Here is a 21,591-nt window from a genome sequence, read left to right as displayed (position 1 = left end):
TCTGGGTTAAAAAAGCGCTTTTATCGGCATAGCATTGGAAGCAACTTAAAACAGCAGAATGGTGCTAAGACGTGCTAACTAGTTGGCTGGCTAACTAATATTCAATAGATATTATTTGAACTAATGCTGTTAGCCTTATTATTTATTGACAGCTGTGTAGACCACCGTAAGTAATATTGCCACGTATCATTGTAGTGTTTGTTCGTTCACGCTCAAGGCTGTAGGAAAGGGTTGTTATCACTTTTGTTCGTGACGCCAAAAAGCGACCAGACTAATCTCGATTGATCGCAGCCATGAAAGGCTGCATCTAGGTTTTTCTAGATTACTGTAGATGATCTTTTCCTGTTATCTGGAAGTTTCCTTCCCGCCTTTAAATTGAGCGATGCCGCGAGCGGCGGACATTCGTAGTTCGACGACCGAGGAGCACGTTTGTTGCTTAAGCCGCCGCCGAGTGATTCAGTTCTTTTGAGGGCGCAAGTAAGCCCAAATAAAGAGCTTCGTTTCCAAGACTGGTTGGTGTCTTCCTGACCGCTGGACTGCCGTCACTACAACGTGACATCTGGTGGAGGTGCTGGGTAGCCTTCCAGGTACCGGACAACCCCTGCAAGTCGTGACGCCAGCCCTTTGAGTTATTCGCCGGAAGACCTGACTCCAGTCTACCACGCAGCCTCGGGAGCCTCCAGCCATGACTTACGCCGCAGCAGTGCGCCGTCCTGTACCTCGACGACGGGACCCAAGCCCCTATCGCCCTTAGCCAGCTGCGCTGGAGCGCCGCCCTCTCGCCCCAACTCGCCCGTCCTACGAGCGTCGTACACGGCCGAGGAAATGCGTCTAGTGGAGAACACCCGACCAGCGCCGCCCACAATGCTTCCACTGCGGAGAAGCCGGTCACATTCTCCGGTACTGCCCATACAAGAGAATGGGCATCCGAGGGTTTCCTTACGACGCCCCACGACCCCGACCCGGCCAGCGACCAGCCGAAATCGAGGATTTTTTGCGTCGGGAAGGATACTCATCGCTGAGCCGCCTATCGCGTTCTCCGTCGCCATCGTCACCGGTGGCGGCGTAAGCAACAAGCGTGCTCGTCAATCGTCGATCTACGAATGTCCGCTGCTCGCGGCATCGCTCAATTTAAAGCCGGCAAGGAAACTTCCAGATACCAGAACAAGATCATCTACAGTAATCTGGAAAAACCTAGATGAAGCCTTTCATGGCTGCGATCAATCGAGATTAGACTGGTCGCTTCTCGCGTCACGAACAAAAATGATAACAGCCCTTTCCTGTAGCCTTGAGCGTGAACGAACAAACATTACCATGATACGTGGCAATATATATATATTGCTACGGACGCTGGGAGGACGACGAAGTGGTTTTGTTACGAAGACGACGCTGAGGTGCGAGCTTGTGTGCTGTGAGACTACTTCAAGCCGTCGGTCCCTTGCGTAGCAGATTACCTCTGCTGTTTCTATTGCTGCTTCTAGCCGCCACGTATCATTTGGTGGAGGTTGCTAAATTCGATCCCCGACCTCAAGCTGGCTCTCCGCCGTGGCCGCCGTCTCGCCACCATGTCTAACGAGTCCGAGCCATCTCCCTCTCCGTCAACACCGCCAGCGGTCGTCGTCGCCCACCACCGCGAACCGGGCACGTTCTGCGGTACCGACGACGTTGATGTGGACGACTGGCTGGCCCTTTACGAACGCGTCAGCACGCACAACAGGTGGGATCCAACGCTGATGCTCGCTAATGTCATATTTTATCTGACCGGCACCGCGAGAGTGTGGTTCGAAACCCACGAAGAGGACTTGACCTCATGGGACATCTGTAAACAGAAGCTCCGCGACCTCTTCGGAAAACCCATCGGCCGCCAACTCGCCGCCAAGAAGGCCCTCGCGTCATGCGCCCAAACTTCCTCCGAGCCATACATAGCGTACATACAAGACATCCTCGCCTTGTGCCGTAAAGTGGATAAAGACATGTCCGAGGCAGATCGAGTTGGCCACATAATGAAAGGCATTGCCGACGATGCTTTTAACCTGCTTCTATGCAAAGACTGTTCCACGGTCGCCTCTGTTCTTGAGGTGTGCCGGCGTTTCGAGCAAGCCAAACACCGGCGCATTTCTCACCGTTTTGACCGGCTGCCGAACACTGCTGCTAGCTCCTCCTGTGAAGATCTGCCAACATTGCGGGAGCCTTCCGACCCGGCTAACTTAACCCGTATTGTGCGCCGCGAACTGGAGGCGATGACGCCCGCTGTTTCTTGCTTGCCACTGCCGGACAACACCTTGGCCCTCATCCAAGCCGTCGTTCGACAGGAGGTTGCGAACATGGCCGTCCCTTCTCGCGTCGTGGACAACGCTCATACCAGCCCGGACCCTCCAGTGATCGCAGCTGCCACTTACAGTCGCAGCTTCTCGCCTCGGTACCGATATCGTAATCCTGCCGAATGGCGTACCTCTGATGACAGGCCGATCTGTTTTACCTGCTGTCGCGTCGGACACATCTCCCGTCACTGCCGCAGCCGTTGGTCCCCGCCACCTCGCCCCTACTCCTTCGTCGACCGCCGCAACGACTACGGCCCGCGCCGCTTCACCCCACGTCCCGATCCGCTCCGTGACGAGCCCGCTCCGCACGCTCGTGGGTCCAGCCGCTCACCTTCCCCATTAGGCCGCCGCTCCCGTTCTCCTACCACACGCCGCAGCCCTTCTCCTTCGACCTCCCGCCACTTCCTGGAAAACTATCGGATGCAGCCCCCGGAGGTGACGCTGCATCATTGACCCGGCCTGAAAATCCTCTCTTGACCCCCGCTGCCCAACGTAATCTCTTGAATGTTCTCGTGGATGGTGTCCCGGTCCTTGCCCTCATTGATACTGGCGCCCAAGTGTCTGTCCTGAGCTCTTCTTTGCGCCGCCGTCTGAAGAAAGTTTTAACGCTTGCCGCCATGTCCACGGTTCGCGTCGCCGATGGCAGCCCCGCTGCCGTGATTGGAATGTGCACTGCGAGAGTCAACATTGCCGGACGTCATATACCCGTTCTGTTCACCGTCCTGACCAGGTGCCCTCAGGACATAATCCTTGGCCTTGACTTTTTAACCGCCCATTCAGCTCTTATTGACTGTTCCTCAGGCCTTCTCCGATTGGATCTGCCCCTGTGCAATGACGACTTCACCAGCTCACCTCGCCTTCAATCCACCGAGTTTGCTCGTCTCCCGCCACAAGCTGCTGTCTACATCCCTATGTCGCCTTCTCCTCCCGTCCCTGATGGAGACTACGTCGCCTGCCCTATCACCGCTGTGATTCTGAACCGTAACGTCCTCTTTCCCCACACCATTGTCCACATCACCAACAACTGCACCTGCCTCCCTGTCCTCAACTTCAGCCTGTCCCCTCAGGTACTTCCGACCGGCATTTCACTTGCTGATCTGTCCCCATTGACCGATTGCACAATCTCTGTCCTGGCTCCTGACCCAACGACTGCCGTATCCAATGTCCCTACATCGCAGCCCTCCAGTGAGGATTCTATTTCCCGGATGATAGCGGCCGATCTACCCTCTGCTGATTCTACAGCTCTTCACAGTCTCTTGTCCTCCTACAGGGATATTTTTGACTTTGGGGACCGTCCCTTGGGTCAAACCTCTGTTATCGCCCACCACATTGACACCGGCGAGGCCCGCCCTATTCACAGACGGCCCTATAGGGTCTCCCTCGCAGAGCGCCGTGTTATTCAGGCAGAAGTGGACAAGATGCTGGCCCGCAACATCATCGAGCCTTCGAGTAGTCCTTGGGCGTCCCCTGTCGTGCTTGTTAAAAAGAAAGATCAAACTTGGCGATTCTGCGTCAATTACCGCCATCTGAATGCCGTCACAAAGAAAGACGTCTACCCTTTGCCCCGAATTGACGACGCTCTCGACTGCTTGCACGGCGCCAGTTACTTTTCCTCCATCGATCTTCGCTCAGGGTACTGGCAGATCCGCAGATTGGGCTAGTTGGTGTAGATTCATAGTGATGGTTCAACAGCGCAAACACACACAGACCAAGAAGGAGAGCAGACACACACAGCGCTGTGTGTGTCTGCTCTCCTTCTTGGTCTGTGTGTGTTTGCGCTGTTGAACCATCACTACTGGCAGATCGCTGTCGATGAACGGGATCGGGAGAAAACCGCCTTTGTCACCCCGGACGGCCTGTACCAGTTTAAAGTCATGCCTTTTGGCCTGTGCAATGCCCCTGCCACCTTCGAGCGCATGATGGACTCCATCCTGCGCGGTTTTAAGTGGACGACATGCCTCTGCTACTTAGATGACGTGATTGTTTTTTCGTCCACATTCCAAAGCCATCTTCATCGCCTTTCAGCCATCCTTGCCGTCTTCCGCCGCGCTGGTCTTCAACTGAACTCGAAGAAATGTACCTTCGGCCGCTGACAGCTCAATGTCCTTGGCCACTTGGCCGATTCTGCTGGGATCCAACCCGACCCCGACAAGGTCCGTGCCGTGCGTTCATTTCCTACTCCGCGCTCCTCCGGTGATGTGCGCAGCTTTCTCGGCCTATGTTCCTATTTCCGCCGGTTCATCCAGAACTTTGCGGAAATAGCCCGACCTCTTACCACGCTCCTCAAGAAGGACATCCCGTTCTCTTGGGGACCCCCCCAAGCTGACGCCTTCAGAGCCCTTATCAATGCCCTCACTGCTCCACCTGTGTTGGCTCACTTTGATCCTTCAGCCTACGGAACTTTGGACCGATGCGAGCGGCCATGGCATTGGTGCCCTACTTGCTCAGCGGCAACGCAACAAGTTTCGCGTTATTGCGTACGCCAGCCGTCTCCTTTCTGTGTCAGAGCGCAACTATTCTATCACCGAGCGGGAATGCCTCGCCCTGGTTTGGGCTATTGCAAAATTCCGCCCTTACTTGTTTGGGCACCCTTTCTCTGTTATCACGGATCACCACGCCTTATGCTGGCTTTCTTCGCTCAAAGACCCTACAGGCCGGCTGGGGCGCTGGGCTCTTCGCCTTCAAGAGTACACATTTTGTGTCGTCCACAAGTCCGGCCGCTTGCACCAGGACGCGGATTGCTTGTCCTGTTACCCTGTCGATGCGCCTTCCTTCAGCGAATGCGAGGCTGACGCCTGCGTCTTATCCATCTCGGCCTTCCGCAACATTGCGCACGAACAGCGCTTGGATTCTTCGCTACGTTCCCTCATCGACCGCCTCACTGCCAACCGCTGTGATGCGTCCCTCGCCCCGTTTGTGCTCCATCAGAACGTCCTCTACCGGCGCAATATGCGGCCTGACGGCGCTGACATCTTGCTCGTGGTCCCGCAACACCTGCGCCGCAGCGTCTTTGAGCAGCTTCATGACGTTCCCCCGGCCGGTCATCTTGGAGTCTCCCGCACCTACGACAGCGTGCGCCGCCGCTTCTTTTGGCCCGGTCTATACCGTTCTGTCCGCCGTTATGTGGCCGCTTGCGAGCTGTGCCAACGACGGAAGACGCCCTCGGTTCTCCCTCCCGGACACCTTCAGCCGATTCCCATCCCCGAAGACCCGTTTTCCCGTGTCGGCCTCGACCGGCTCGGCCCTTTTCCGCTGTCTGCTATGGGAAACAAATGGATCGCGGTCGCAACGGACTACTCCACGCGCTACGCTATTACGCGAGCGATCCCAACCAGCTGCGCAACTGATGTCGCTGACTTTCTCCTGCACGACGTCATACTCCACCACGGTGCTCCCCGTCACCTGCTCACCGATCGCGGCCGTTGCTTTCTTTCCAAAGTGGTCGCCGAACTGCTCCGCTTCTGCTCCGTCCGTCACCAATTCGCCACGGCCTACCATCCGCAGACGAACGGGCTCACTGATCGTCTGAACCGTACCCTCACCAACATGATTTCCATGTACGTCTCCGACCATCACCGCGACTGGGATATTAGCCTCCCATTTGTTACATTCGCCTACAATTCTACGCGTCACGATACAGCCGGTTTCTCCCCTTTTTATCTTCTCTTTGGCCGCGATCCTTTGCTGCCCTTCGACAGTGTGCTGCCCGCCACCGCCTCCACGAGTTCTTACGCTCGGGACGCCATCGCTCGCGCCGACGCTGCCCGTCTTGTCGCCCGCCAGCGGCTGTCAGCCTCCCAAGTCAATCAGAAACGACGTCATGACTGTCGCCGTCGTGAAGTCACCTACTCTCCTGGCTCTCTTGTTTTACTCTGGGTCCCTTCCCGCCGTGTGGGCCTTTGTGAAAACTGCTTCCCCGATATACAGGCCCTTATCGGGTCGTACGTCCGGTGACCGCGGTGACTTACGAGATCACCCCGCTACATCCGCCATCCCCGGCCGCTGCACCCCCCACCGACATCGTCCATGTGTCCCGCCTCAAACCTTACAACTCGCCGTCTAGCTGGCCTGTGTAGTGCGCACCGGGACGGTGCTTTTGCCGCGAGGGGGGTCATGCTACGGACGCTGGGAGGACGACGAAGTGGTTTTGTTACGAAGACGACGCTGAGGTGCGAGCTTCTGTGCTGTGAGACTACTTCAAGCCGTCGGTCCCTTGCGTAGCAGATTACCTCTGCTGTTTCTATTGCTGCTTCTAGCCGACACGTATCAATATATATATATATATATATATATATATATATATATATATATATATATCGTCTTTTTCAGCCTCCTCCTCCCCCCTTCCCATTTTTATCATCTGTGCTTCTCGGACCTCACGCGTGCTTTAAAACCTGCGTTTATTCGACTGCTGTAGTACACTCTAAAAGAATATATATATATATATATATAGCACGCGTGAGGTGCGAGAAGCACAGATGATAAAAATGGGAAGGGGTGAGGAGGAGGCTGAAAAAGACGGAAAACAAAAAAAAAAGAAAACCGGTGACAACTTGAAAAGGGGGTCCCCTAATGCAGATGCAGGCATTCGCAATGAAGGAAGGACCAGAAAATATAAGAGGGGGGGGGGGTGAGTGAAATTCCTTTCCCCAGCGGCTCATGACTTTGTTACAAATATGAGGGGGGGGGTGACAATCGAGGTGTCGCTTATTACCGCGTTTCGGTGAGAAGCGTGAAGCGCTCGACACCTGCGCAACGAGCTGGTAACATTTCAAAAGAAACTAGTAGGGATGGGGGTTAGCAGAAATGCCATACGGAACTCCTGAGAAACATGGAAATAAAGAGAAACAGATCCCTTCCCTGAGTGCAATTTGGCAAAGTGTTGTGAAATATTGTGAAACGCGCACTGTTTGCGCCAATCTGGCCTTTTGCTTAACTCTAAAAAGTGACAGTTTGGTGCGCGTCAAGCGTTAGTGCTTGGACTCCTCGTTGATAAAGACGGCGTCAGACCTGATCCAGCAAAGACTGCAGTGTCGAGTCGTTCAAGCCGCCACAGTCTGTCAAAGAGCTGCGGAGCTTCTTGGGCTTATGCTTTTACTTTCGCCGCTTTATTCATCGCTTTGCGGACGTAGCTTACCCCCTGGCCGGTCTACTTCAGAAAGATGTGGCTTTCGAGTGGACACCTGAGTGCGACTCCGCCTTTCGCCAAATAAAATTCCTTCTGGCATCCCACCCTGTACTTCGCCACTTCGATCCCTCCGCTCCCACAGAAATTCATACTGACGCCAGCGGTGTTGGCCTCGGCGCTGTTCTCGTCCAGCGATGCGACAAGAAAGGGCACGTTATTGCGTATGCGAGTCGCTCGCTCAGCAAGCCGGAGCGCAATTATACAGTCACTGAGCATGAATGCTTGGCTGTCGTCTTCGCCACGCAGCGTTTCCGTTCCTATCTGTACGGACGACCGTTCACAGTCGTCACCGACCATCATGCCCTCTGCTGGCTCGTTAACCTTCGTGACCTGTGCGGGCGCCTTGCACGGTGGGCTCTCCGGCTACAAGAGTTCGATTACACAGTCGTCTACAAGAGTGGTCGCCGTCACGCACACGCGGACTGTCTTTCAAGGCTGCCCCTTCCTGAGTCTTAGTCTACCATCGCTACTTTAGACCACTGCGTCGCGTCACTGTCACCTGCTTTTCCTCATGTCGCAACGTTCAAAGCGGAACAGCAGAAAGATTTAACTCTATGGTCTGTCCTTGCGGAAGCTGAAGACCCTTCCAATGTCAGCCACTTTTGTGTGCGGGATGGTCTTCTGTGGAAGAAAAACTATTCTTCTACTGGCCACCGCTTCCTGCTGGTAGTCCCGAAGAGCCTGTACAACTCTGTCTTGCAATCCATGCACGATGGCCCTACATCTGGACATCTTGGTTCAGCACGGACGCTGCACCGTGCTCGGGCACGCTTCTATTGGCCGAAAATGCGGGCCACGACTGAGCGGTACGTCGCCAACTACACTCAGTGTCAACGATACAAGCGACCTACTAGCCTTGCATCTGGCAGCTTCACCCTGTGACACCATCTGCAGCACCGTTTGAGCAAGTGGGCATAGATCTCCTTGGCCCCTTTCCGAAATCCTATCATGGGAACCACTGGATAGTGGTTTGTGTCGATTACCTTACTCGTTATTGTGAAACGGCAGCCCTACCCGTGGCTACAGCGTATCATGTGTCCTCTTTTCTGCTACGATTCATAGTTCTACGTCATGGACCTCCAAAAGTTATCATCAGTGACCATGGTCGGCAGTTCACCGCGGACGTCGTGGAGCAACTTCTCCGTTCCTGCGCATCGCATTTTCGCCAATCCTCGCCTTACCATCCCCAGACGAATGGACTCACTGAGCGCACGAACCGCACGATCACCAACATGCTGTCAATGTATGTTGATTCAATGCACAAGAATTGGGACAGCGTCCTGCCGTTCATCACGTACGCGTTCAATACCGCGCGCCATGAGACTACTGGCTACAGCCCCTTCTTTTTACTCTATGCTCGGCCCCCACGCTACACCCTGGACACCATACTACCATTTTCTGACGAGCTTCCTGAAGATCCCTCCATCGCTGAGACACTCTGTCTCGCCGAAGAAGCCCGACGCCTTCCTCGTCTTCGTGTTCTCGCCTCCCAAGATCGGTCTAAAGCGCGCTAGGATGCCCGCCGCCGTCACGTCACTTACAGGCCTGGTGATTTGGTCTTGTTGTGGAGGCCTATCAGAAAGCGAGGATTGTCTCAGAAGCTGCTGTGCCACTACGATGGACCCTATGTCATTATTGAGCAATTTAGCGAGCTCAATTACCGCGTAGCTCGTCTCACGGCAAGCGGACGTCGTTCAGCGCGAACTGAAGTCACTCACGTTGCCTGGCTGAAGCCCTACCATTTGCGCGGCGCTTCTTAACTCGCCCAGCGGGCTTCGGCTGTGTAGGGGGGAGTGTGACGCCCATGAAAAGGCCTATGCTATCTAGTCCTATTGTAGATGGTCGGCGTTGCTAACTAAGCCGAAGATGAGGAGAACGAGGTTGGTGGTGTCTCGTGCTCGGCAAGTGGACCCGGCTGCTTTCAGTCCTCCGTCCCGGTCTTAATAAACCCTGGGCGTAACAATATCTATTTTTCCTTTTTTTTCCTTTTTCTGAGGAGTTTTCTTTAGCATTTCTGCACGTCCCCATGCCTACTAGTTTCTCTTCAAATGTTGCCCGATCGTTGCTCAGGGCTCAAGCACTTCACGCTTGTCACCAGAATGCGGTAATACGCTACACTTAGAGGGTTACTCCCCTGTCTTTCCTAGAGAGCCATGGGGTGGTGGAGAAAGGAATTTTCCTATTTTCCTTAACCCCTTTTACTTTCCTCTCCTTCCCTCCTTCCGAACAACTGCATCCACATTAGGGGATCCCATTTTTCAAGTTGTCAATGATTTCCTTTTCCGGTATTTTCGAGGCTCCCCATTCCACGTCCCCAGTGCTTGCATTGGTGCCTTGCGCTATTCTGTACTTCGTGAGAAAACCAGCGCTTGCAGACAAAGGACCAGAACAAGAAGAACACACAACTGCGCAGTTGTGTGTCCTTCTTCTTCTGGTCCTTTGTCTGCAAGCGCTGTTTCTCTCAAGATGTACCCCATGCAACTCGCCCAGAAACACGCCTTGCTCTGTACTTCGCGCGTGCTTGAAAAGCTGCTTGTTTCGAATACTGTAGTGCACTCGAAAAAGGCTCGTCCTTCAGAAAAAACGCCGTGAATGAAATCCTGCTATGTTTTTGAATTTCGGGTGACTTTTCTTGAAGAGGGCAAATACGGGCTGGTTGGTACATGTTTTACGAATTGGAAAAACAGCGCAATCAAAGACGAGACACAAGAGAAGGACAAAACACCAGCGCTGACTAACAACCAAATGGTTTATTGCCACAGGTGAGGCAGCATATAAATGAAATGACACGAGTAAAAACACAAAATAAGCATGGGAGAAAGATACCGCACAACCACACAACTTGACTAAAAAAGACGTCACTGATTAAGATACGCAAGTTCCTTTGAGAGTAGATTTATCGGTGGGCTGCCGATACAGGTGTTATCGAGCTTTCTGATATCGCAAGCCTCCGAAATGAGCCTTGTGGTCTCATCTTTATAACGGGCGATGATAGTGGTCCGATTGAGGTGCGCTTCGCAATCTTCACACTCAGCACAGTGCACAGCAAGATGGTTTCTGCGAGACTTGTTCTCTATATCTTTTGCATGTTCACGCAGTCTATCGTTGATGCATCGTCCCGTCTCACCGATGTAGAAACTGCCACAAGAGGTCGGGATCTTGTAAACGACACCAACACGACACTGAACAAACTTCCGCTTATGCTTCTTCTGGCAGCCTTTTTTGCTTCCATCCTCATTAACACGCTTGCACAATCCGCTAAGTTTATTCCTGGCTGAAAAAACCAGTCTAATGCCTCCTTTGCTCACTATGCTTTGCTCACTTTGCTCAAGTTTCGCACAATCTAAAGAAGATAGTGAGCAAAGGAGGCATTAGACTGGTTTTTTCAGCCAGGAATAAACTTAGCGGATTATGCAAGCGTGTTAATGAGGATGGAAGCAAAAAAGGCTGCCAGAAGAAGCATAAGCGGAAGTTCGTTCAGTGTCGTGTTGGTGTCGTTTACAAGATCCCGACCTCTTGTGGCTGTTTCTACATCGGTGAGACGGGACGATACATCAACGATAGACTGCGTGAACATGCAAAAGATATAGAGAACAAGTCTCGCAGAAACCATCTTGCTGTGCACTGTGCTGAGTGTGAAGATTGCGAAGCGCACCTCAATCGGACCACTATCATCGCCCGTTATAGAGATGAGACCACAAGGCTCATTTCGGAGGCTTGCCATATCAGAAAGCTCGGTAACACCTGTATCAGCAGCCCATCGATAAATCTACTCTCAAAGGAACTTGCGTATCTTAATCAGTGACGTGTCTTTTTTAGTCAAGTTGTGTGGTTGTGCGGTATCTTTCTCTCATGCTTATTTTGTGTTTTTACTCGTGCCATTTCATTTATATGCTGCCTCACCTGTGGCAATAAACCATTTGGTTGTTAGTCAGTGCTGGTGTTTTGTCATTCTCTTGTGTCTCGTCTTTGATTGCGCTGTTTTTCCAATTGACTTTTCTTGTATTGATCAATAAGCTGCACAAAAAGATATGTGCCAGCAACCTGCCAGCAAAAAAATGACAACAAGCTTAATGCCAAGCTGACTTTTCGGAAGATACTCTGCTACGGTCACTAGTTGTTATATATGTCCAACGTATTTCGAGAAAAAAATTTGAATATTGCAAAATTTTACGGCACTCTTAAGGATTTTTTGAAGGTAATGGTCCATTCTTCTTTTGTGTAGCAAAATCTTTGGTCCCTGGACCAGGGGCAAAATGCAAAAATAATGCAAGCCCGTGGACAGGAGAAGTGCGGATAGTATATTTAGTATAGAGAAATCTTGCAATATATTGTAAGCACAGTGCGTGACCTTCGTCATCATGAGAACACATTCGTCGACATCGTTCCACCTTCATCTTTCTCTGTACATAATCATAATCACCGCTCATCTTCTTCTTCGCAGAAGTAGCCGCCTTAAAGAGAAGTGTGTTCATAAACCCTTCCGCGCAACAAAAATGCTTTTGTCGACAATTGTTGAGTATTAAAAAGCACGCTGTTTGAAATGTAAAGGATGCCTAGCTCACCTCACACTAGGATATCAATAGTATATACAGGAACCTTTAAGAATAAGCTACGAGCTCAAACGGTGCACAGTTGTGTAAAAAGCAACTTAAAATTTTAATAGCGTAAATTCATCCCATTTCAAGAGTTTTCTGGAGCTTACATTGGTGAATTCTCTTTCCGTAGAACATATGTACAGGTGCAAGCTCCATCTATTTGCTGGAGTGATTGCCCGAATAGGTGAATGCGAAACGTCGCATCTTTCTCATTTTTCTAACACGACCTGCCTAAAGCGGCCGAGCTCAGCAGTCCAGCCAAGAAAAACTTTCAGTAGTATATACGGTTTGTCTGTTCAGGGAGGCAAACATTTCCACTTTAACCGGTGAATCAGTGCGCTCCATGCCGGTCGCACTGCGCACTTGCAAAAAGAATTTTTTTCTTTTATCGGTGCTCTGAAGGTTGAAGGTTGCGCTGCTGAAGTAACGGAATTGCTAGGATAGTAAAAAAAAGCAGTTTCAGCGCAGTCAAGCACAGCAATGTGTCCAAAATAAATATAAGAGAAAAACAGCGCGTTTGTCGCGGCGTTTCCCGGAACAAACCTCAGGGAATTGTCTTCATCTGATGTAAGGCCCTGCCTTTTTCCTAGCGTTGCACTCGGTTGATATGAGACGTGACAGCAGCCATCATAAAGTAGTGCTATTTTTGCCGCTTGACGGTGACCTTTAAACAACACACTAGGCGCTCAAGGCCTCGTTGGTTGCCGCCAGCAGGATGCAGTCATCGTTCCCAAGAATTCCTGATTCGCGAGCTGTCTAGAGCTCACGCCGCTGAACTGCATGCAAACTTTTCTAATCAGACTTCCTTCTTTCGCAGGAGCGGTAGGGCAAACTCTATGAGAACGACCTCCTTAGAGAGAGCTCCGCGCTCGTCCATAACTTTTGTTTTTCATTTTCTGCCAATGTTTCCATTTTACGGCAATGGCGGGCTGTCTTCATTCTTACCATTTGTGACGGATATGCACAGCATGCGTGTGAACAAACGCGGCACTGGACCAAGCGTGTTGGCGTTGAAAACGTTCTTGCAAAACGAGGCATTCGAGGCATAGCCCGCCGTCGTTGTTTGCGTAAAGTTCCTTGTTACTTGAATCTCTCTAACACTGCGACAACGGGGATTAAGTTCAGCGTGATCTAAAAACTACAAGATGCAAATATTGTTTACTGAACAATACCTCGGTGGCATGAGCCTCAAGTTGTAAACAAATTAGTCATTTCGCCGTTAAAGAATCAAGATATTGCCTGTATGAATTGGTAATATCTTCAATAAGTCTCACAATTGCAAAGAAGATTGGTTTACATTCCCTAAAACGATTGCTTTAAAAAATCTGGTCTCGTATCCCGCGCGGTGATGTGAAAAGGGATTACACGGCTTGGATATGAATTTGCCTTTTATGCACTTCGTTCTCTGTGTTCAAAGAAGGCATAAATTTTTTGTGGTGTAATTCTTGAAACTAACTTACACGTGAAGGTTCTTGCTACTAGATTTCACAGACGTTTCGCTCCGCAGCCGGTAAGCATCGTTATTTCACCAGATGCCTTAAGGGGTTGTGGTCATAGTAGCGCCTGTGTTTGAAAATGGGGAAACGTTTCGATGTGCGTCGCAGGTCTTGTTGATGGAGACGATAATTCTTTGCCACTGGCAGGTTGGCCACCGCAGTTCTAGCACGACTTCGGCCACCACGCAAGCCTTTAGGGATCTTGCCGCGGACAGGTTTGACTGTCCCCGCCTGAGAGACAAAGCAGGCTCGACATGGGAGTGATATGCGAACTTCTTTTCGTGCAACGTAAGACCTGACTATCGGTCGCACTAGACAGGTGATAGCACAGCTGGTCATATCAGTTTGTCCTTACAATGAAGAAGGTGCTCTTCCATTGCAGCACTATCTATCCTACACAAAATACAAGCTATTTGATTATTCAGGACAGCAATGATAGTGTACTTTGTCGGTGGGCATTAGCTTAATCAGCAGTAATAAGCCTCCCGCTTCGTCCTTTCATTCGTGTTTTTTTTAAATGAGGCTATGAGGCTATAAAGAGTGAATAGCAAAAAAATGTTAGACTACAATCGTGGGTTAGCCATCTAGGATCTTAGCAATGTTTCTGACAACGTGGCGAAGAACTCGAATCCGGTCTCAATTTTATGCTAAGCATATTACTAGAGGTACACTACAGCCCTTCGCCGTGGTTACGCGCCGTGCACACCACGTGGTACAGTGACGTCACACCACATGACATACCACGTGACACATGACGTCACGACAGAGGAAGACGGAGGTACACTGCAGCCCTTCGCCGTGGTTATGCGCCGTGCACACCACGTGGTACAGTGACGTCACACCACGTGACATACCACGTGACACATGACGTCACGACAGAGGAAGACGGAGGTACACTACAGCCCTTCGCCGTGGTTACACGCCGGGCACACCACGTGGTACAGTGGCGCCACACCACGTGACATACTACGTGACACATGACGTCACGATAGAGGAAGACGGAGGTACACTACAGCCCTTCGCCGTTGTTACACGCCGTGCACACCACGTGGTACAGTGACGTCACACCACGTGACACATGACGTCACGACAGAGGAAGATGAGGGTCCACCTCGCGCCGTCGCTGTGGTTGCACGCCGTGCAGACCACGTGGTACAGTGACGACACACCACGTGACATACCACGTGACACATGACGTCACGACAGATCGCCGTCACGCGCTGGGATAGGGAGAACGATGCCATCGCACAGACACCAGAATGTCCTCGAGCGGCATTCCCGCGCATTTCGAACGGGCGATGAAGAGCGGGATGAACGTCAACCAAGGAAAGCCATGTATTACCAAGCCTAGCCATCAATATGCTTCGCATCTGACTAGGCTTAACCTTAGCTAAGCCTCAGCCATTTTTTTTTCTCTGCTTAAGAAATGGGCAAACTGTACATTGCATTTGTTTCTTAGATTCCCATACAATTTCTGAAAGCTCCAATCTCCACAAATGATAAGAATGATTACAGCCAGCTATTGGCGTAAAATGGGAACGGTGGCAGAAAATGGTAAACAAACATTATGGGCGACAGCGCAGCTCCCTGTAAGGAAGTTCTTTTCAAAAAGTTTGTCCTACCGCTCCTGCAAGAGACGGAAGTCTGATTAGAAAAGTTTGCATGCACTCAGTGGCGTGAGCTATAGATGGCTCGCAAATCAGGAATTCTTGGGAACGACTGCATCCTGCTGGCGGCAACCAACAAGACCTTGAGCGTTTAGTTTGTTGTTTGCAGGTTACCGTCAAGCGGCTAAAACAGCAGAAATTTATGGTCGCTGCTGTCGCAACTTTTATGAACAGAGAGCAACGCTAGAAACAAGGCACATCAGATGGAAACAATTCCCTGAGGTTTGTTCTGGGAAACGCCGCGACTAAACTCGCTCTTTTTCTCTTATATTTATTCTGGACACATTTCAGTGCTTGAGTGCGCGGAACCTGCTTTTTTTTCTATCCTAGCAATTCCGCAGCAGCGCAACCTTCAACCTTTAGTGCATTATGAACCGGTAAAAGAAACAAAATTTTGCAAGTGCGCTGTGCAGCCAACATGGAGCACACTGATTCACGGGTTAAAGTGGACCTGTTTGCCTCGCCGAAAAGAAAAACCTTTATAGTCAACTCTAATGAAAGCTTTTGTTGAGCTTCTGCGCGCGGCAGCTTCAGTCAGGTCATGTTAGAAAAATTACAAAGATGCGACGTTTCGCAATCGCCTATTCGAGCAATCACTCCAGGAAATAGATGGAGTTTGCACCTGTAAAAATTATTGCGGGAAAAAATATATTTACAGTTATGTACACAAAAGACAACAGCTGTAAGTGGCTCTGAGAACGCAACCAGATCTCCGTTGTCGTCTTCGTCTGCCTTCCACTCGTTCAATCGCTCATTGTCTTCGTCGTCTACCCGCTTAAGGATCCCCGGCTGTTGAAACGGGACACACACTCGGCGTTAGAATGGCGACGTATGAGCGTCGTGACCGGGTGGCATACGAGGACGATGTCGATGGTGGGGCCAGAGGACTGGGGCGAGGACGCAAGGGGAGCCATGTCATAGTTCACGCCGATGACATGGCGCACCGTGCGGTATGGGCCACGGTAGTGAGAAGCTTCTCGGAGAGACCGCCGCTGCGAGAAAGCGGCCAGAGAAGGACGAGTGATCTTGGGTTATAGTCGACTTCGCGGTGACGGCAGTCGTAGGCGGACTTCTGGGAAGCTTGAGAGGCATGGAGCCGACTACGTGCTATTTGGCGCGCCAGTGTGGCCTGGGCGATGGCTTTCCGAGAATAAGCAGTGTTGGGGACTGAAAAAAGCGGCATGAGTGTGTCCAACGGCAAGGTGGGGTGCCTAGAACGAAAGGCAGAAAGGGGAATTGCCTGCTTTGTCTTTCCCTGAAGAGTAATACGCAAACGTCCCATAAGGCAAGGCTGCGTTCCATTCTCGGTGGTCTGGCGAGACGTACATTGCTAACATGTCGGTGAGCGTGCGGTTTAACCGCACTACGTAGTACTACGCGGCACACGTGGCACTACGTGGCACACGAACGAAGAATGTCATTAACTACTCTGGACAGAAAATAACGACCGCGGTCGGTGAGGAGTTGACGAGGCACTCCATTGTGAATAAAGAAGTTTTGTAGAAAAAAATCGGCGATATCTCTAGCGCAGCTGGCAAGCAAAGCATGCGTGATGGCGTACAGAGTCGTATAATCAGGTGCGACAGCTATCCACTTGTTGCAGGAGAGGGACGTGGGAAAAGGGTTAAGACGGTCGAGGCCTAGACGGTGAAAAGGTACCAAAGGTACGTCGATGGGGTGTGAAAAACCGGCTGGCAAAGGGGAGGGCCTTTTCCGACGTTGACAAAGGTCGCAAGCGGCAACGTACCGCTCTGCGGAACAATACAACCGAGGCCAAAAGAAGCGGTGCCGCACCCTAGCGCACGTGCGGGACACGCCAAGGTGGCCGGCTGTCGCCAGATCGTGCAATTTTTCAAGGACAGAAGAGCGTAGACGTTGGCGTATCTCGTGCAGCAGCGCAAGACCATCGGACCATAGGTTGGGAAGATACAAAATGCCCTTCTGGAGCACATAATATTTCAGAGACGGAGATCGGTTTGCAGAGCGGAGGCAATCAAAGATAGGTCGCAAAGATGAGTCGTAGCGCTATTCGTTGGCGATATCGGTGAGATCAGCGTTTTCTAGGTCGGGTGGCTTCACAGGGTATCGGGATACACAGTCAGCGTCCTGGTGATGACGCCCGTACTTCTACACGGCGGAGTATAAATATTCCTGGAGGCGCAAAGCCCAGCGACCAAGGCGACAGGTGGGATCTTTTAGTTACGACAGCCAACACAGAGCGCGGTGACAAGTGACAACAGCGTATGGACGGCCGAGCAGGTAGGGTCTGAATTTAGCTACTACCCAGACAAAGGCGAGACACTCGCGCTCAATAATGGAGTAATTTTGCTCTGGAGCGGAAAGTAGGCGGCTGGCATAAGCCATGACTCGATCTTGACCCTGTTGACGTTGGGCTAGGACGGCGCCGATGCCATATCCGGAGGCGTCGGTGCGAACTTCTCTGGGAGGCGACGGGTCAAATAAGCCAAGACGGCCGGAGGGGTCCACAAATGAACGAGGGAGGAAAATGAGTTCACTTAAGCAGGGCAACAGATAAAGGGGCTGTCATTCTTAAGGTGGTTAACGAGAGGACGAGCGATCCCAGCGAAGTCTGACAAAACGGCGAAAATACGAGCACAAGCCGACAAAGCTGCGCACACATTTCGCAACCTTAGAACGGGAAAGTCTTTCACGGCTTGGATTTTGACTGGATCTGGGCGTAAACCAGAAGTGTCAACAAGGTGACCGAGTATGGTGAGTTGGCGGCGACCGAATTTGCATTTCGATGAGTTCGGCTGGAGTCTGGCGTTACGGAACACTGTCCCCAAGTAGGCGAGAAAACCACAGCATCGTCTAGGAAACACAGGCAGGTAGACAACTTAAAGCAGCGAAAAATTGAGTCCATCACTCGTTCAAAGGTAGCCGGTGCGGCTACCTTTGAAAAAGGTAGTCCGAACGGCATGGATTTAAACTGTTATAAGCCACGAGACGTCACGAAGGCGGTCTTTTCGCGGTGCTTTTCATCAAAGGAAATTTACCAGTACCCCGATCAAAGATCAACTGAAAAGAAATATTTTGGCGCCGTGGAGGCAATCTAATGCATCATCGATCCTCGGGAGAGGATATACGTTTTTTTTTGTCATGCGGTTGAGGTGGCGGTTGTCAACGCAGAAGCACCAGCTACCGTCCTTCTTTTCTACCAGGACGACTGGTTAAGCTCAAGGGCTTGACGAGGGCTCGATGGTGTCTTTTGCGAGCATCTTGTCCATCTCTTGATTTATAACGGGGCGTTATGCGCTGGACACTCGGTAGGGACGTCTGTGGAGAGGAGCGGAATCAGCGATGATTATGCGGTGTGTCACCACAGAGGTACGAGCCAAAACACGGGCATCAATGTCGAAGATGTCGAGAAAAGATAAGAGGCACCTAAGATCGTCAGCTTGCATCGGCGGAGTAAATTTCAGGTTCTTTATCTTCCTCGCACCAGGGGTGCCCCGCCAGAGACGGTCTTGTGAGGAGTTGACACGCAGGGATCAAGGGAAACTTAAAGATTTATATACAGTTATTTACAATAATATACAAGTTCAGGCACTAGAGACGTATTAAACAGCAAAGGACAAACAACAACAAAAAGGTGGAACTGGCTAATACTAGGGGAGGCCCCTACTCGGCATAGCCGAAGATGCATAGCATCTCACCTTAGCCCAGAACCCCGCTTCCAGCTCCGGGGCCCGGTTTTAAAGCCCTAAAGGCCCGGCCCACATTTGGTAACTTCCAATCATGTTACAATGTTCACATGATTGGTTTATCAAGAGCCTGGCCAGCCCTCCAGCTTCTGTAGGGCAAAACGCCCTTTCCACAAACACAAACGCACGGTCGTGCCAGCACGTGCAGAGAACATTCCCTCCACCACAAAATAAAAATAAAACAAACACAAATACACATCCGTGCCAGCACGTGTGCGAATCGGTACCGCGGGTGGGGGGACACCCGTACTTGCCGGTGCGTTCGCGAGCGGCCGCGTTCCAAGAAAGGAGACGCTTCGCTTTGAGCACCCCCAGCCGCGTTCCGATGACCCCGCGTACACTAACGATCCCTTACAGGCGGTAGGTCAGAGGCGATCTTGTCGGCGTAGTCGTCTGTTGGTTTCTCTGTTGATGTGGCCGCAGGCAACAGGCGTTGATGAGTGGAAGGTAAGCAGCTGTCCACCACTGATATCACACATTTGGCAGCAGGGCACAGCGTGGCGAGTGAGATGCCTTGCGGGAGCGGTTGGATGGACGAGACAAAGTTCAGGACCGGAAAGTACGCTCGGTTTGCCGACATTGTAAAGACAGTGTGCGCAAGCGCAATGCTTTGCGTGAGGGCGACGTCAATTTCCGGAGTGTCTACGTAGTGACCATCAGGGACCGGGGGAAGAGATGAGAAAGACATGTAAGTAGCGGCTTGAGGCGGTAGACGGAGGAAGTCGGCAGCACAAACTAGACATAACTGAGGACGGCGACTCAGCTGGAAGATGAAGGTCAAGCTGAACAACACTGGTGGCGCAGCTGATGAGGGCTGAATGCCCAGACAAGATGTCAATCAATCAATCAATCAATCAATCAATCAATCAATCAATCAATCAATCAATCAATCAATCAATCAATCAATCAATCAATCAATCAATCAATCACTTTATTCCAGCTTTTTTTTTTACAAAAACTGAGGGCGGCAAGAAAAAAGCAGTCATTACGAGCGCTTGACAAGCCTCGCCACCCCTACAAAGAGGCAGTTTGGTAGCGACTATGATGGTTACTTCATACACTGGTAACAACGCAAGGTACACGGAAAGACAAGGCATGTAAATATATGCATAAAAGGAAACATTTTTTTTTGAATACGTGCATAAAAAGAAACTTTTTTTTAAATACATGCATAAAAAGAAACTTTTTTTTAAATAGATGCATGAAAGGAAACATTGTTTTCATTTTGCATGGACAAGTAGTATTTCCGCACAACAGAATAAAGGTTTTACACAACATTTACGGTTCAATGCAATAGAATTCTATACATGGGTACGCATACTGTGGGACCTAGCTTGCAAACACATTTCGAATAGCCGAGACAGACATGCTGAGCAACATGTCATAAAAGGGCGTGTTCAAGTATTTGGGAAGAATGTATTTTAGTGTGGAAAAACCATAGTTTGTTCTGCATCGTGGTAATGAATAGATGATACGCTGTCGTGTCATATACGGTGTCCGATGTGGTGTAAGTGTCACAATACTAGAAAGAAATGTGTCGTCTTCGGCTATTATTTTTTTATAGAAGGATGCAAACCTGTAATCGAACATTCTTGTTACGGGTATCATTCTGTATTGCTGGTAGATAGGACGTGTCGGAGCATCATACGGTACATTAGCAATTACGCGAAGTATTCTTTTTTGCAGTACTAGAAGCTTCTGGATGTTAGATGCTGTGATTTGTCCCCATACAAGGAAGCAATACGATACATAAGAATAAAAGAACGCATAGTACAGATTCAGCTTAGTTTTGGCGGGTAAAATATGTTTATTCCGCGAAATTATCCCAATATATCTGGAAAGGGATAGGCACATTTTGCTTACATGAGCGTCCCACGACATAGTAGCAGTAAATACCACTCCGAGTAATGTGAAGGTTTCCACGTACTAAATGGGGGCGTTGTCGAAATAGAGTGATGGCACACTGCCTATATGCTGCCCCTTCGGATGGAACAATAAAGCTTTAGTTTTTAGTTTGTTTATTTTTAATGAGTTCAAAGATGACCACTCAGATAATGATGACAAAACTGTATTTGCGGTGCTAGTTAGTTCTTTGATGTCAGGTGAGGACAAAAATAGACTGGTGTCGTCAGCATATATGATGTATTTAACTAAGTTACTGATGTTGCATACGTCATTAATATATATGTTAAATAGGAGCGGCCCCAGAAGGCTGCCCGGGGGCACGCCGTTTGTGATTGCTAACAAGTCCGAAGAGCAGTGATTTAAAGCAACATACTGGCGACGAGCACTGAAATACGATTGAATGAGACAGAGGGCGTGGCCACGTATACCGTAGTGGTCGAGTTTTTTAAACAGAGTTTCGTGATTCAGTGTATCGAATGCTTTGCTAAAGTCTACAAAGACGCCTAAGGTGAGGTGTTGAGCTTCGAAGTTATTTAATATGTATTCTTTTTGATCAAGCAGAGCATGCTCAGTTGATCTATGCTTTGTGAATCCATACTGACAGTTGGCTATTACACAGTGCTTCTGTAGGAAATTGTAGTAACGTCGATGCATTATTCGCTCTAGCCCCTTGGAGAAAAAAGGTAGTACA

At 50.4% G+C, this 21,591-nt stretch overlaps 1 protein-coding gene across 1 annotated transcript; it reads right to left on the bottom strand.

Annotated features, from left to right (window-relative positions):
• Positions 1–20,272: 20,272 nt before the first annotated feature.
• On the bottom strand, positions 20,273–20,876 carry LOC149346058 (uncharacterized). The gene has a single exon (XM_089585339.1). It carries the CDS (start codon positions 20,874–20,876, stop codon positions 20,325–20,327), a length of 552 nt encoding a protein of 183 aa, XP_089441465.1. The 3' UTR covers positions 20,273–20,324.
• Between the last annotated feature and the right edge of the window lie 715 nt (positions 20,877–21,591).

Source organism: Amblyomma mixtum, chromosome 4 (assembly GCF_055824585.1).
Source record: "Amblyomma mixtum isolate Tamu chromosome 4, ASM5582458v1, whole genome shotgun sequence".
NCBI lineage: Eukaryota > Metazoa > Arthropoda > Arachnida > Ixodida > Ixodidae > Amblyomma > Amblyomma mixtum.
This window is presented reverse-complemented; position numbering and strand designations above follow the sequence as displayed.

What these genes read in the sequence shown, in the direction of transcription:
- LOC149346058 (XM_089585339.1), bottom strand. Translation starts at nt 20,876, where the DNA reads ATGTCGTGGGACGCTCATGTAAGCAAAATGTGCCTATCCCTTTCCAGA.